This window comes from Embiotoca jacksoni, unplaced genomic scaffold (genome assembly GCF_022577435.1).
Source record: "Embiotoca jacksoni isolate LCO1_2020_lvr unplaced genomic scaffold, fEmbJac1.0.p SCAF_17, whole genome shotgun sequence".
Classification (NCBI taxonomy): domain Eukaryota; kingdom Metazoa; phylum Chordata; class Actinopteri; family Embiotocidae; genus Embiotoca; species Embiotoca jacksoni.
The window spans coordinates 11,789,222-11,803,026 of NW_027185307.1; the positions used below are offsets into that span (position 1 = coordinate 11,789,222).

At 44.1% G+C, this 13,805-nt stretch overlaps 1 protein-coding gene across 2 annotated transcripts in view; it reads right to left on the reverse strand.

The window, feature by feature from the left end:
* Window positions 1-296: 296 nt before the first annotated feature.
* dok6 (docking protein 6) overlaps window positions 297-13,805 on the reverse strand; it is a 46,348-nt gene continuing 32,839 nt past the window's right edge. Inside the window, exons 4-9 of one of the 2 annotated variants that reach the window (XM_069151629.1) lie at window positions 13,425-13,544; window positions 10,455-10,644; window positions 9,881-10,019; window positions 8,649-8,754; window positions 2,706-2,738; window positions 297-1,389 (exon numbers count right to left, since the gene is read on the reverse strand). In XM_069151629.1, coding sequence (XP_069007730.1) covers window positions 1,235-1,389; window positions 2,706-2,738; window positions 8,649-8,754; window positions 9,881-10,019; window positions 10,455-10,644; window positions 13,425-13,544 — 743 coding nt within the window. In that variant the 3' untranslated portion in view covers window positions 297-1,234. The remainder of the gene's footprint in view (window positions 1,390-2,705; window positions 2,739-8,648; window positions 8,755-9,880; window positions 10,020-10,454; window positions 10,645-13,424; window positions 13,545-13,805) is intronic. The other variant, XM_069151630.1, reaches the window with a different exon arrangement.

The window sequence follows — 13,805 nt, forward strand, 5'->3', positions numbered from 1 at the left end:
TTCAAGATTCAATTTAACTCCAATCAAGAATCGAGCAAATAAGCATATTTCCCAAAAATATCAAACTTGACCTTTTCTGAGTTCTTTGTCAAATGTACTGAGCGCATTTTATTTTTATTTTTTTTTTTTCTCAAATGAAATGAGATTCCATTTTTTTTTGGTTTTTTTTTTGTTTAATTGAATTTGAAAACTTCCTCCACGATGTTTTATCATCAGTGCCCATCTTGAACCGCAATGCCAAATTTATCTCTGCTTTGCATAACCCCCCCCCCCCCCCCCCCCCCCCCCCACACCACCCACCACCATCAGGTCACCCTCTCTCCACCTCCTGCTAATGAACAGAGTTATCGGTTCCTCCCTGTGTCTGGAGGCCGGAGCAGAGCAAGGAAGCTATTAAAAAAAAAAATCAAATCGCTCTAGTGAAAGGTAAGGTTGGCAGTTTAAAGCCGAGGCTGCGAGAAGGTTGCGTTTCATCATTTCTGACGCGACAGTCCGCTCCCGTATCCTTGAAGCGCATTTCCGAATGACTTTTTTTTTTTCTTTTCTTTTTCTTTTTCTTTTTCTCTCCTCCCCCTCCTTTTCGCCGGTTGTAACCGATCAAGGGCTTCGGCTGATTCATCACCGCCGTCGAGCTGTTCTTGTGTGAGGCGTTGATCAATTTCACTTTCTTGAGAGGAAGCAAAGTAAGTGTGGGAGGATTACGTGTCAAAACCGCTGGAAGTTGTTCTTGAATTGGCTGCTGAGGCTGCTGAGGCTGCACATTGTTGGAACAAGCCTGATGCGATTTCATCAATTTTCGGTGAAGGAAAGCCTTTTTTTTTTTTTTTTTAAACATTGTTTTACAGTGGACCTCGGTGGTTTAGTACCTTACACTTCCTGTAAGGTGTAGTGCAGTAATAGCTTTTAAAAAAAAAAAAAAAAAGAAGGTAATCATGCTGGCTTTAACAGGATAATAACAACATAAAGGACTTTCCTACTACACTAAAAAAAAAAGAAAAAAAAAGAAAGATGTTTGGTGCAATCTTTGAAGCTACCTCTGCTGTCACACAACACACAAGAACTGATACGATCCTCCTCGAGATCCTTTTCATGTTCCACTCGCTCTACAGTTGACACTATTTGTTTGTAAGTATCACCGGGAAATGATATGTTACACATGTCACTATACATATTTCTACATCCTCTCTACGGCGGGTGGGGAAAAGTGTCCGGTGTCGGTAGAGCAAATTCCCTGTCATTGAAGGGCTCTCTGGCTGCAACTCGATTCGCAGCCACTAGAGGGCGACGGCGCCTCTTCGTGGTGCCGGCTCTCCTCCTGCTCGCGCTCGTCGGACAGAAAGCTGGGGAACGTCTGCGCTCGAGGGATAAAGGTCATCGTCAGGCCGGTTCCTGTGCGGGGGGAAAAAAGGTGGAAAATAGTCGGTGGAGAATTGTTTTTTTTCTTTTTTTTTTACAGGAATAAAATAAGGCGCGTTTTATTTAACTGAAACAATGCAACACTGTTTCTTGCACTATACTTGTGATACAACTGTTGCTAAGTTACCGTGCACAGTAATAACCCCAGCATTCTTCACTTCGGGTAAAACAATCTTTTAAAAGCAACATTTCATCTGAGAAAAACAACTTTATTTCACAGGCTCGTCTTCTTCTTCTTCTTCCGTCTCTCCTTCCTGCTCTCCACCTTCATTTAAATTAATTGGACCAATTTGCTCTGCAGTTCATGTTGGTTAAGTGCACTGAAGAGGGAGTAATGGATACTTGTGGGTGGGGGGCTGTTCTTGTGCAACTGTGAGACCATTAATAATACATTAGAATGCTGTTTGGAGATGTGCACGCAGAGGTAGGTTGAGGATAAAGTGGCTGGCAGCCTGCTGATCATGCACCAAACAAGGAGGAAGTGGCCAGTGATCAATATTTCAGGAGGTGCAAAACCCAAACAGCACTGCAGTCAACTCTAACCTACAGCGCATACGGGACGCAGCGGGGCCAGGAGGCGTCGCTGCACGTCGATAGATTCCAGACGTTTTGAATCAATTCACCTGCAGAGGTTAATTGAAATTTGATTAAGAAATTAAAATTGGATTGTTTCTTCCAGGGCCATACGGATGAAATTGACAAAGAGATCTTTTTTTTTTTTTTTTTTTTTTTTTTGCTACTGTTGTTTGTGCTGAAATGCTTATTAGCAAATAGGATTTTAAGCAGTGCAAATCATTCATAATATAGTCGATGTGTGTGTGTGTGTGTGTGGGAGGGAGAGGGGTGTGTGTGTGTGTGTGTGTGTGTGTGTGTGTGTGTGTGTGGGGCCAGCAGCGCGAGTCAATGTGCCACCAAAGGGAACAGGGCTCAGGGCTCAGACCGCGAGAGACACTGCAAGCTCACCACGACGTGGAATATAAAACATGACCCAGTCAGCCTGGCAATCAATGTCAAGTGGCTGCGTGAGAGCGTGTCAGAGCCGCAGAGAGAGAAGTCTAGTTAAAGAACAAAAAAAAGAAATGTGTGAAGAGACACGGTGCACAAGTAAAGGAAGACACCGAGAAGGAAAGAAAAAAAAACACAGTAAAAGCTTTTTTTTTTCCTGTGTGAAGCAGCTTTCAGGGAGAAACACAGAGGGACCGGTGTGAGGATGAGGTTGAGGATGAGGATGAGGATGAGGATGAGGCCAAAATAACGTCAGCCAGAACAGGTGAGTCATACATACACACCTCTGCCTGCTAGTCTTTCCCCTCCACCACTCCCTGAAATAAAGAAAAATACGATAAGGCTCTAGCTTCCACGTTTTAAAAATGCTTCTCAGTCCAAGAATAAAAATTGTGCAGGTGAAAAAAAAAAAAGAGGGACACTTTCTCTTCTCTCCGCGTTGTACTTAATTGATTGCTGAAACGACTGGTGCGCAACCAGGCATATCCTTTTCACATCTTTGCCAAGACAATCCCTCTCCTCAACCAAGGCCAATTTAGGCTGGGAAAAAAAAAAAAAAAAAAAAAAAGGAGGCAGAGAGCCCAGTGCAGACAGAGGGAGGGGTGAAGCAGATCTCATCATCTCCTCAGTCATAAACAGTGGCGTTTGTTTTGTGGTGCCAGGGCCCTGACGAGAGCCACGCTTTCAGACAGGAAACACAAATGCAGACCAACTTTTCCCCAAAAATAATAATAATAAAAAATAAAAAAAAAAACAGAGAGAGGCAGAGAGAGAGAGAGAGAGAGAGAGAGAGATGATGGTGTCAGCATTCCTCTTTCTCTCCGATCCCTACGAGAAGCAGACAGTGATTTGTCAGTGCCTTTTCATTACCAGGGAAGGTCATGTCATCCTATCTGGCCCGGGGTGGCAGCTGCTGGGCCGGAGCAGACAGGACAGGCAGGGAGGGCAATCACACACCCTGACAGAGGGAGAATAGTGGACCCGGGTACACAAGCGGCTATTCATGCACGCATGTTGACACACACGCACACACACACACACACACACACACACACACACACACACACACACACACACACACACACACCTGTCTGCACCTTCCTTCTTCAAAGTGCACCAACGCAGATGGCATCCCAGTAACAGCTGTAACCAGAGAAATGGAGGGTGAATGTGCCTCAAACTCCAGATTATGCTAGACTGCTGACATGCATGTCTGTGTCGTGAAGACATCGGAGCAACAATGCGCTGCAGGTAAAAAAAAAAAAGAAAAAAAAAGAAAACATCAATCTAATGCACCTTAAACTTTGGGTCAGTTCATTTAAATTTGGATTCAGCTGCAGTGCGCTGATGACTGAGATTAGAAACTTTCCAGGCATCCACCAGGAAGAGCCTGAAACAGTTGAACTGAGTTTTACCTGCATGAATATTTCATGGGGTTCAGTTTTTTTTTGCATCTACAGCTACAATATTCCATGTTGCCTGTTGGAGATAAGGCAGCGTTATCATCCTGCTCCTCTGTCATCTTGCCCCCGCATCTTTGATACTTGCTACCTCTCGGTAAGATCCGCTCGTATCACTCCCGGCCGATCAAACTATGAACAGAGCTCCATTTTAAAAAAAAAAAAAAAGTATTATAATTGCTAATTCTAAGGCACTTAACTGTGGAGCACAATAAAACACAGAGTGCTTGGGAGAGGAAGAGAGAGTGCATGTGAAACAGACCAAAAAAAAACAAAAAACACAAAAATGGGTACACGAAAATATGCAAGTCCCTTCTCCATTCCAATATTAAAGTTGGTAATTGAACTCTTTCCGACAGGCGCGGCGCCTTGCTTTCAACTCGAAAACTTTAAAGTGCACTTATTTCAATGCATCAGCAAACTCAAGAGAACACAGCAGTTTCACTGAAATGCAAAAGAGTGAATAACATTAGGAGAGGAGATGTGGAAGACAGCAGAAAGTAGATGCATTGTCTTAGTATATACTGTGGTCTCTGGAGATTAAACCATATAGCTTAGGCTTTATCAAAAAGCTCAATTCTTCGGGGGCTGAATTTTAGGCCACATCTAAATATATATATATATATATATATTTATTTATTTATTTTTCTTAAATGAAACACATTTAACAATTATTATTTTCAATTATAGCAAACGAGGCTTCAGGGAGGTATTTTTGAGGCATTTCCAGGTAAACAAAAAGCAGATGTGCAACATATTCAAATGAAAGAGTTGCACTCCTCCACTGCCAGGTCCCCTGTCAACTGAGGAAAAGAAATAAATAAATAGGTGACTAAACCTCAACGGGCTAAAGAGACTATGTTCCTTAATTATTCCCCCGCACCCGAAGGGTATTTGAAAGCAACCCGAGCATGACTCAGCAAATTGACTGTGCTGATTGGATATTCATCATGCACACAGTGATACAGCCAGCGAGCAAACACAGCCAGCCATCACAGTCCAAAAACCTGATTTCTTGCCTCTATTCAGATCCAAATTGTTATTTTGGGAACTAATGGTAGGTACAATTATTACTAAAAAAAACAAACAGCTAACCTGCATTTATGTCAACCGACTGTCAATATGTATGTACAAGTATTTTAAGTGTATTTTGTCATTTTCCCAGTGTTAATCACAAATGTTAAATGCAAATGGTTGCAAAATAGCTCGTCAAGTATGACAAAATTGAAGTAATGACTTGGTTAAAAACAATTAAAATGTATTTACATATTGAGTCTACCACCTAACACCTTCACACGTGTCAAAAACCTGTTAGAAATCAATCAGAGTGGTGAGTCAGCTCATTGATAAATGGTTTCAAACAGATTACAAAGTATTTGGAAAAACAGCTGAAACGTGACCAAACATTGACAGCTGTAGGAGAAAAATAGGTAATATCCGCTGTCATATATGCATAACATATTCCGATACAAATCTTTAGAGGGTGAGAGTGTAGCCCGGGTTGTTTTCTATCGAGCACCAACTTGCAGATATTCCCTAAATGTCTCGCGTTGTAGTTATTTCTCGATACTGTAGTTTACCAACGTTCCCTAAACGCCTCACATGCTGTCAGCAGATGCCATCAAGCCAGCTGCGCACAAAGAAGCCTCCAGTGGACGTTCGTTCCGGCCGGCATGAGGGAAAAAGCTCGGGTGCGCTAACGAGGGCCGCGGCCCACTTAAGTGAGGTCCACTGTCGCGGTTTACCGGGGAAAGACTAGACAGCGTCAAAGTATTGAAGTTTAGTACCCAGCCCAAATGCCACCGGCGAGGACCTCCCTGTGTGCGCGCATAACACGTCAAATGCCGCGTTCGAATGGAACTCGTGAGCTCCTGGTTACAACAGAGGACCGCTCGGTTTTCAACAGGTTCAAGGACTCCCTTTGAACGCAGCATACGACTTTTTTTTTTCAGAAAGGTGGAGACCTCCTGCCGACGAGGAATCGATGTCTCTGCGCTCGTCTCGGAACGGCACGCAGTCACGCGAAGAGGCATCACCGGCCGCCCACGCGCCTTTCACAGGCCGAAGCCACCGCGTGTCACAACAGGACGTTAACTCCCATCACTCCCCAGAATCACCTTGTCGTCCCCGCTTGTGCGACGAGACCTTCTTCAACCGCCGTCCTCAGACACACCGATGCATTCAATTTATTCATGGGAAAGGAGGGGAGGATAATGGCAGCGCTGAATGTGTACGAGCAGCAGAAGGTTGAGGGTTGTTCCGAACCGGACGGACGCACGGAGGGAGTGTGGGAGGACCAGTGGCGACGCCAGGTTGATGGATGAGGGGGAAGCTCCTCTGCTCGCCAGAGTTTGGAGAGGAAGAGTTTAAAAAGGAGACTTTGCAGAGACTGAGCTTATAAATAATGACCCCGAGGTGGAGCCTTCTCCGTTTAGTGTATATGTGGAATAACATGTTGACGTTGGGAAAGGAGGTTCTCCTGTTTTTTTTTTTTTGCTTTTAAGCTTATCGGGCCACAATTAAATGATAATGAAAAAAGAAAAAGAGAAAAAAAAAAAACACAGCCGTAGCTTCTTTAAAGAAAATGATGACGTCAGAGGGACTTTCATCTTTGCCTGGCTTTCTGTTTTGCTCTATCAGTGAAAGCCAAAAGGCCCATAATCCTCAGATAAGTCTACTAATCAACTAATACCATGGACAGAGCATAATCGCATCAGCTCACTAATCACCTTTCTGCCTCTGGTCTACATCTAGACGGAAACACACACACACACACACACACACACACACACACACACACACACACACACACACTCTCTCTCTCTCTCTTGCTCTCTCTCACTCACAAGTAGTAGACATGTACATTAAGTACACAAGAAGCACAGCTGAGTTTGGATGCTGTAAACCACTTGCTGCATTTTAGATTTTTGATGTGTGTAGGGCGACTCTCCCTCCGTCAGGAACATGAACCCGTTTGTTTCCTTGCGGGACCACACTCGCAAGTAACTTGTCGTCTTGCGTCATGTCGTTTCTAGATTATAGCTGTCTGTTTGTGTGTCTGCTTTTGGTCATCAAGGAAACAATAAGCCTTTCTTCCAGAACTGATCCAGTTCAGCCGTATTCGCGGTTTGTCTGGTGTGTTGGTAGGACTTGCGGTCGTCCTACAGAATCTCCGTCGGGTTAAAGTCTGGGCTCAGACAGGGGCAGGCTCTCCTCGTCGGCCTCGCTGCAGAAGATTTACTTTGATGTCATTGTCCAGCTGCATCGCTCTGATTCCACTGAGCCTCAGCTGGAAAGCCTCCCTGACTTTATCGTCTAAGATACCTTGATAAAACTTGGGAATGTGCTTTCTCCGCGACGACAGCGAGCTGTCCCGGCCCAGAAACAGAAAAGCTGTTCGTGATGTCGCAATGATCCCCATGCACTGTACCTCACCTGTGGGTATCCATTGCTTGTTTTATGTCATAAATAGCGCTGTGTGTTCTTTCCAAACAATTTAACCTCAGTTTCACGAGGCATTGAACATTTACGAAGTTTCGAGGTGCTCATTGGTCAACTTTACGCGTACAGCGATGTTCTTCTTGAAGAGCAGTGGCGTCCTCCGTTGTGCCCCGCCCACGGACACCATGCTCCACGCAACCTTGCAGCATGGTCTGTGTATGTTAGAGTCATAAACAGACCTGTTAACCGCTGCCCAGCTATACCAGAAACCTGACTGCACCCCAGCCATGTCAATCAAACCAGGCACTCCCCCAAACCTACCTTTATCTTAGGCCAAATATCTAGTTAATTATGTAATTATATTTAGAAGGACCCCCTGAAAATGTAAAAAAAAAAAAAAAATCAGCTAATTGACTTGATTTATTGAGTATTTCATTGGAGAAGTTGTGAATGGGAGTCTATTGGAACCAGATGTTTTTTGGAGCCAGCCCTTAGCGGCTCTGATTTTATTGCATTTGAAGGCACTTCTGCATTGGCTTCGCTCTTCAAACACGGAAATGAAGTCCTTTTCTGTTTAACAGTTTACAGCTGTTATTTGTTGTTCTTGTTTTACCTCACTTGTTGCTTGTCTGTGTTGTGCTTTTGGAGTCGTCTAACCAGGCGCCCACTTCCAGGGAGGGTAGCTCCAGAAAGAGTGTTTCCATTTATACTTAATTTGTTTGTGGACTGATAAATATCTGAATTCTTGGCAATAACTTTGTAACACTTTCCAGCTTCATGAAAATCAACTACTCTTGATCTTAAGTCTCTAATAGCTTTAATCCACGCGGCCAATCGTGCTCCATTGATTGGACTGAAGATTATCAAACTCCTGACACCAGTCAACTTTTGCTGATGTCGTTAGCCGAGAGGTACAATGTTTTTCCAGCCTACACTGTGAATGTCTCAATACTTTATTGAATATTGACAAGAACAATACAATCATTTGTGTGTTATTAAAACACTGAATTGTGTTTAGTCATAATTGTAACTAAGAAGAAGATCTGACCATATTTCAAGGCAAATCTGGACCGAAGCTACAATATTTCAAAAGGGTTCAGTTCGTTTTTCTTGCCACTGCGTAATTACAGAATGACATTGTTATTAATGGAAATCAAGTCCCTTGGGCTGACTATTGGTAAATTGACAATTGTTGTATAAATCCTCATTAGCACTGTACAATATTGGCTCGCTGTGTTCCTGTTTCTGCCCTTGTCTTCCCTTCACAAGCGGGTGAAAGAAATAGCAACACCACGCACATGATAATTAGCAACTTGCTGTTTGTACCTTGGTAACTGTAGAGATCCCCCACGCTGGTCTGCCGCGTGATGTGCTGCCAGTAGGCGCTGCGTGGCAGGGAGATGGACTTGGTTAACGTCTCTCTGGAATGGATCTGAAACAAGACAGCGAAAGCTCAGTGTCTCTCAGTTTTTCTGTCATTCTCACTCAGTCACAGCAGGGGGAACTGCTCCGCGTATGTCGGTAAACAAAACGAGTGAATAGTACGCTACATTACAAGTTGAATGGCATGTTTCCGCCCTGAATGGCTGTTTGATGGGTGAAATAAGCATTCATCTGGGATCATGATGTTGTTTTGCCACCGGATGATCTGTTTTAGATTTCTACTTGCAATGTGAAACCAAGAGCTCCATCTAAGAGTCAGAAAACGTCTTAAAATATGTGCAGTATGTTGATATTTTACCAAAAAATAAACATGTTCTCAGTAGTGAGCATGTTGTTTTACCCATTCTGCGACATGAATGGTCAATTTTGTGTGGCTTTCCAGACAATTCGTAGAGCTGAGGGTAGCTGCATTTGGAAATGTTCCTGAATGGTGGGGTCCAAGAGCACGGCCATATGGTCAAGGCTCATCAAACACTAGGCAGGCCTACATAAATAAAGAATACAGATGATAGCGGGGAGGAAGGAAGGAAGGGATGGATGGCTGTTGTGATGGAAGGAGGGAACTGAGGCCAAGACCAACGGGGTGTCGGAGGGCTCCTGGTCCAAAGCAGCACTCTTGAGGGAAAGACCAGGCAGCGGTAGCTTGAGAGAAATGTGTATTCTCGCACGTGTGTGCGTGTGGACATCTCGTGTGAAAATCACGATTTCTTGCCTTCGCCGGTTTCTAAAAATAATTCCGTAAACATCCTCGATGAAATGCTTTTTTGATCAGCCTAAATCGAACAGGCAATGAAGAAACCATTGAAATACGAGAGAAACAAGGCATTTTTCAAATGAAAATGTGTTTCTGTGTGTGTGTGTGTGTGTGTGTGTGTGTACGGACACAGTGTGTGTGCTCTGTTTTTTTGTTTTTTTTCTGGCGTCAGTTGACACGGGATATTTTAGTGTGTATGAAAGCGACGCACACTACGTAAGTATCGTAATTATTCCTAAAACAATGGCGTGTTGACACCCGCGCTCGTGATTAGCTGTTTGTAATGCTGGCAGGACAAGCATACAGTCGCCGGTCTTATCATGAGCAGCTGCGGTTAAGAGATAAACAACCGCAAATGTACCTGGGAGCTCTTCTCCATCTCCTCCATCATCCTCTCGTGCTGCTGGGCGATGGCCAGCGTGGCCGAGTGGACCCGCTGGTAGATCATCTCCCCCTCCCGCGTCTGGAACGTGAACAAACCCTCTCCTGTGTCACACATCCTGCGCCAGGAACACACACACAGAGATGCACTTTGATCCGCGCTCACTCTTGGATTGCTGATTTACAAATATGCACGGTTGAATGTTCAGTTACAGAGGCGCACTGCTACAACAGTCGAACACACACACACGCACACACGCACACACACACGCACACACACACACACACACATAAATGCGTCAGCAGATACAGTACACGAAGAAAGACACGCATTCACAGAGGGACCTGTCACATCATCGCCTGAAGGGCTGTTGATATCCTGGGATGTTTTGGGTCTGCAAAAGTTTCTGTAAACAGTTCCAAAACTAAGTTTCTCCCTCCCACTGCTAACATTTCAACCGCACAAACACACACACACACACACACACACACACACACATACACACACAAGAACAACACGAGCAGACTACACCCGCGTGCGCGCCCACACACACCTTCCGGACTCGAAAGTGAACCAGGTGGAGTCTCGGCCGTATCTGCGCAGGGAGCTGAGAGGCCACATGACGAGTTTGAGGCGAGCGTTGTGGATGTCCCACAGGTAGATGTTTTCGTGGGTGATCTGCATGGTGCACTCCCCGTAGATGTCCAGGTTGGGCGTGGGCATTAGGTACACGTTGAAGCGCTCTGAAAGAATTCACAAGTGCACTCACCGGTCAGTGGGATCTCACAGTGAACAACGCTGCTTAACTGAGCACACACTCCGTTGGCCAGCCGGCGTCGAAGAGGTGGTTCATGTAATTCATGAGAAAAGAAAACATAATCTCACTGACCTCTGGTGGTATTTAGCTGCGCAGATAGTTAGAAAACTTGGAGCAGTAATTTCTCTGATGTTGTTACATTCCGTTGAAACCACAATGGCAACTAAAAGTATAATTCACAGCAGCTTCACAAAGTGTGCTTGAAACCTTTCTGTCGTATTTGTAGAAAAGTAAAAAAGGTGGACAATTAGTAAGTCATATGAAGTGAATACTCTGGTGTGTAGCTTTGTTTGAATCTTTAAAGCATTCTTATCCAGTCATGGATTATTCTTCCCTGTGTGCTATGTGTGTCACGGTCCATGTCATGACTCCTTGTGTTTCTGATGTTTCCCTTTTCTCCCGTGTCTCCGGTTGCATTTTGTAATTCTCACACGGTTTGTTGTTCCTGGTTACATCACTTCCTGTCCTTGTGTGTTTCCCCGCTCGTGTGTTTAGTTCCCCATGCACTGATTCGTTTCATCTGTCCCTGATTATCCTCCTCTCCTGTGTGTGTTCCCCTGTCTTTGTGTCAGTTTGGCTCCATTCCTGTTCGTACTTTTGTGTTCTTTGACTTGGCCTTTGTAGATGTCCCAGCCAGCTCCCTGTGTTATAGCTGCTTCCTTGTGTAACAGTGCTCATCTCCTCTTGTCTGTGCTGAACCACCTGTTACACCGCTGGCTTTTAAAGCAAAGCTTTGGATTGCTCGAGCCTTCGGCCTCTTGTGTTGTACATTTAGCTCCTCTCTTTCTCCAGTGAAACTCAGGGCGTTTATACACCCGAAGGTCCAGACCGAGGTTTGCGTTGTTGTCACATCGTGTACATCGGATCTGGTTAGTTTTGGTTTCACATTGCAATTTTTTATGTTTATATAAAAATGGAAAGACTGTGAATGCAGAGACAAATGAAAAGAGTTTGATCGATAGATCGATAGATCGATAGATAGATAGATAGATAGATAGATAGATAGATAGATAGATAGATAGATCGATAGATAGATAGATAGATAGATAGATAGATCGATCGATAGATAGATAGATAGATAGATACTTTATTAATCCATCAAAGTGAATTTGTTACGCTACAGCAGCATGTACAGGGCAAAGCAATACAATTTACAAATAAAAAATAAGAGGTAGTAAAAAATATAAATTTTATTTAAAAATGCACATTATATACAAATAAGAATAGAGTAATATTAAATTTAACTAAACTAAACTAAACAACAGTGCAATGAATTAAACAAACGGACAAAGAAACAAACAACAGTGTTTGGATGTTTTTTTTTTGTATGTCCAACCAGTGATACAGCCACAACGTAAAACTGAGGTTGCTACAACCCATGTCTCAGTTTTACGTTGTGGTTTCCATCCAAAATAGAATACTTCACCTGACTTCAACTACAGCAAGTCTATTTAACCATTTAATCAGGTGGACTGGGATCAAGGACCCAAATCTGCTCATTCACATTAGACTATCTCTCTGAGGCAGACAGAGCGAGCATGAGAGGCAGGGAGAGAGAGAGAGTTCTCCCGGATCTAAATTAGTTCTCACTAATTACGCTTAATGATTCAAAATAAGCCTCGCGTCTGCAGTGGATAGAAAATGGCAATGTCACGGTGTGGCATATTTTTAGGGACAGTGAAAATGAACTCTGATCTAATTATCGGCCCCTGCTGTTTGGGGAGGGCTACTAATTGAAATTGCCTTTTGTTTCATTCACTGAAAGTGGCAGCAGAGAGGTACGAGTTCAGCTTGTCTCCATAACACACGGCTGAAACCTTTGTATGAATGCCAAACAGCAGGATTTCAGCCACAACAGAAGGTATTGTGTTGTTACAGTTCAATTGGTTCACCGCAGCTCCGTCAAAAACTTGTGAATTGATATCTTAAATAAATGAGTTACGTTGAGGGGTGCATTTTCACTTTACGGCTGCAGTGAAATGAAATGGGTTGAAATGATGGCAGATTCTTTTCAATTACTCGCCCTTTTACAACTTTAAACTGTTTCTTTTTTTGCCTGTTGCCTTTTCGATTTCCTCCGTGAGTTTACAAATTACAGAGAATGAGCTCTGCTGTGATAGCAGAGCGACGTTGTCTCCTCTCTTTTCCATTTCCTGTGAGTGGAATATATAGGGAGGCACATTTATTTCACACGGCTTTAGGAGCCATAATCTCATCCATCTCTATGACAAGCTTCATTATGAGGGAAGCCAGTGATGCACAGCACTTCTCATTAGGCCTGGAACAGAGCCCCGGCCACAGCCTGTGACCTGTACACACACACACACACACACACACACACACACACACACACACACACACACACACACACACACACACACACACACACACACACACACACACACACACACACACAGAGGTTTCATTCAACACACACATCCAAACATACTTCTGAAGTTGAGCTAGTGTAACTAAAGACTGTAACGGGGGACTTCGAACCACGTATTGACAAAAAAAAAAAATGGGCCCTTATTAGCCAGGCCTAATTGGACAGTGGCTGTTCCACTCCCCTAACCCTCTGAGATCTCAGTTGCTTTAACACATAGAGGGCCGGACTGCAATAGCTTACTGCTTGGTGGCGGGCGGAGTGAGAGAGATTGACCCTGAATGGCTGTCTGTGTTAGCAGGGACTAATTGGGCACTCACCGTTCTGCTCCCGCTGCACCCCCGCTGCTAACAGGTCTGGCTCTCCCAGGCTGATGTCGTTGAGACGGCTGCCCAGGCACTCCACGCACAGCAGCTTACACCATTCCTCTGCATCCAGCTCTGCACACAGTGGCACAGCGTTAAGGCATGTCCAACATCAAACACACACACACACACACACACACACACACACACACACACACACACACACACACACACCTCCTCCAAAATCCACCACTGCATACATCATAAAAGATGCTGTCCAGATAATACAACCACAACTCTGTTGCCGTTAGTGTGTTAGTACATATGCACATAAATCCCCCCCTAAGGAATTTCAGAATAAAATATATCATGTACAGAATATGATTACAGCAAACA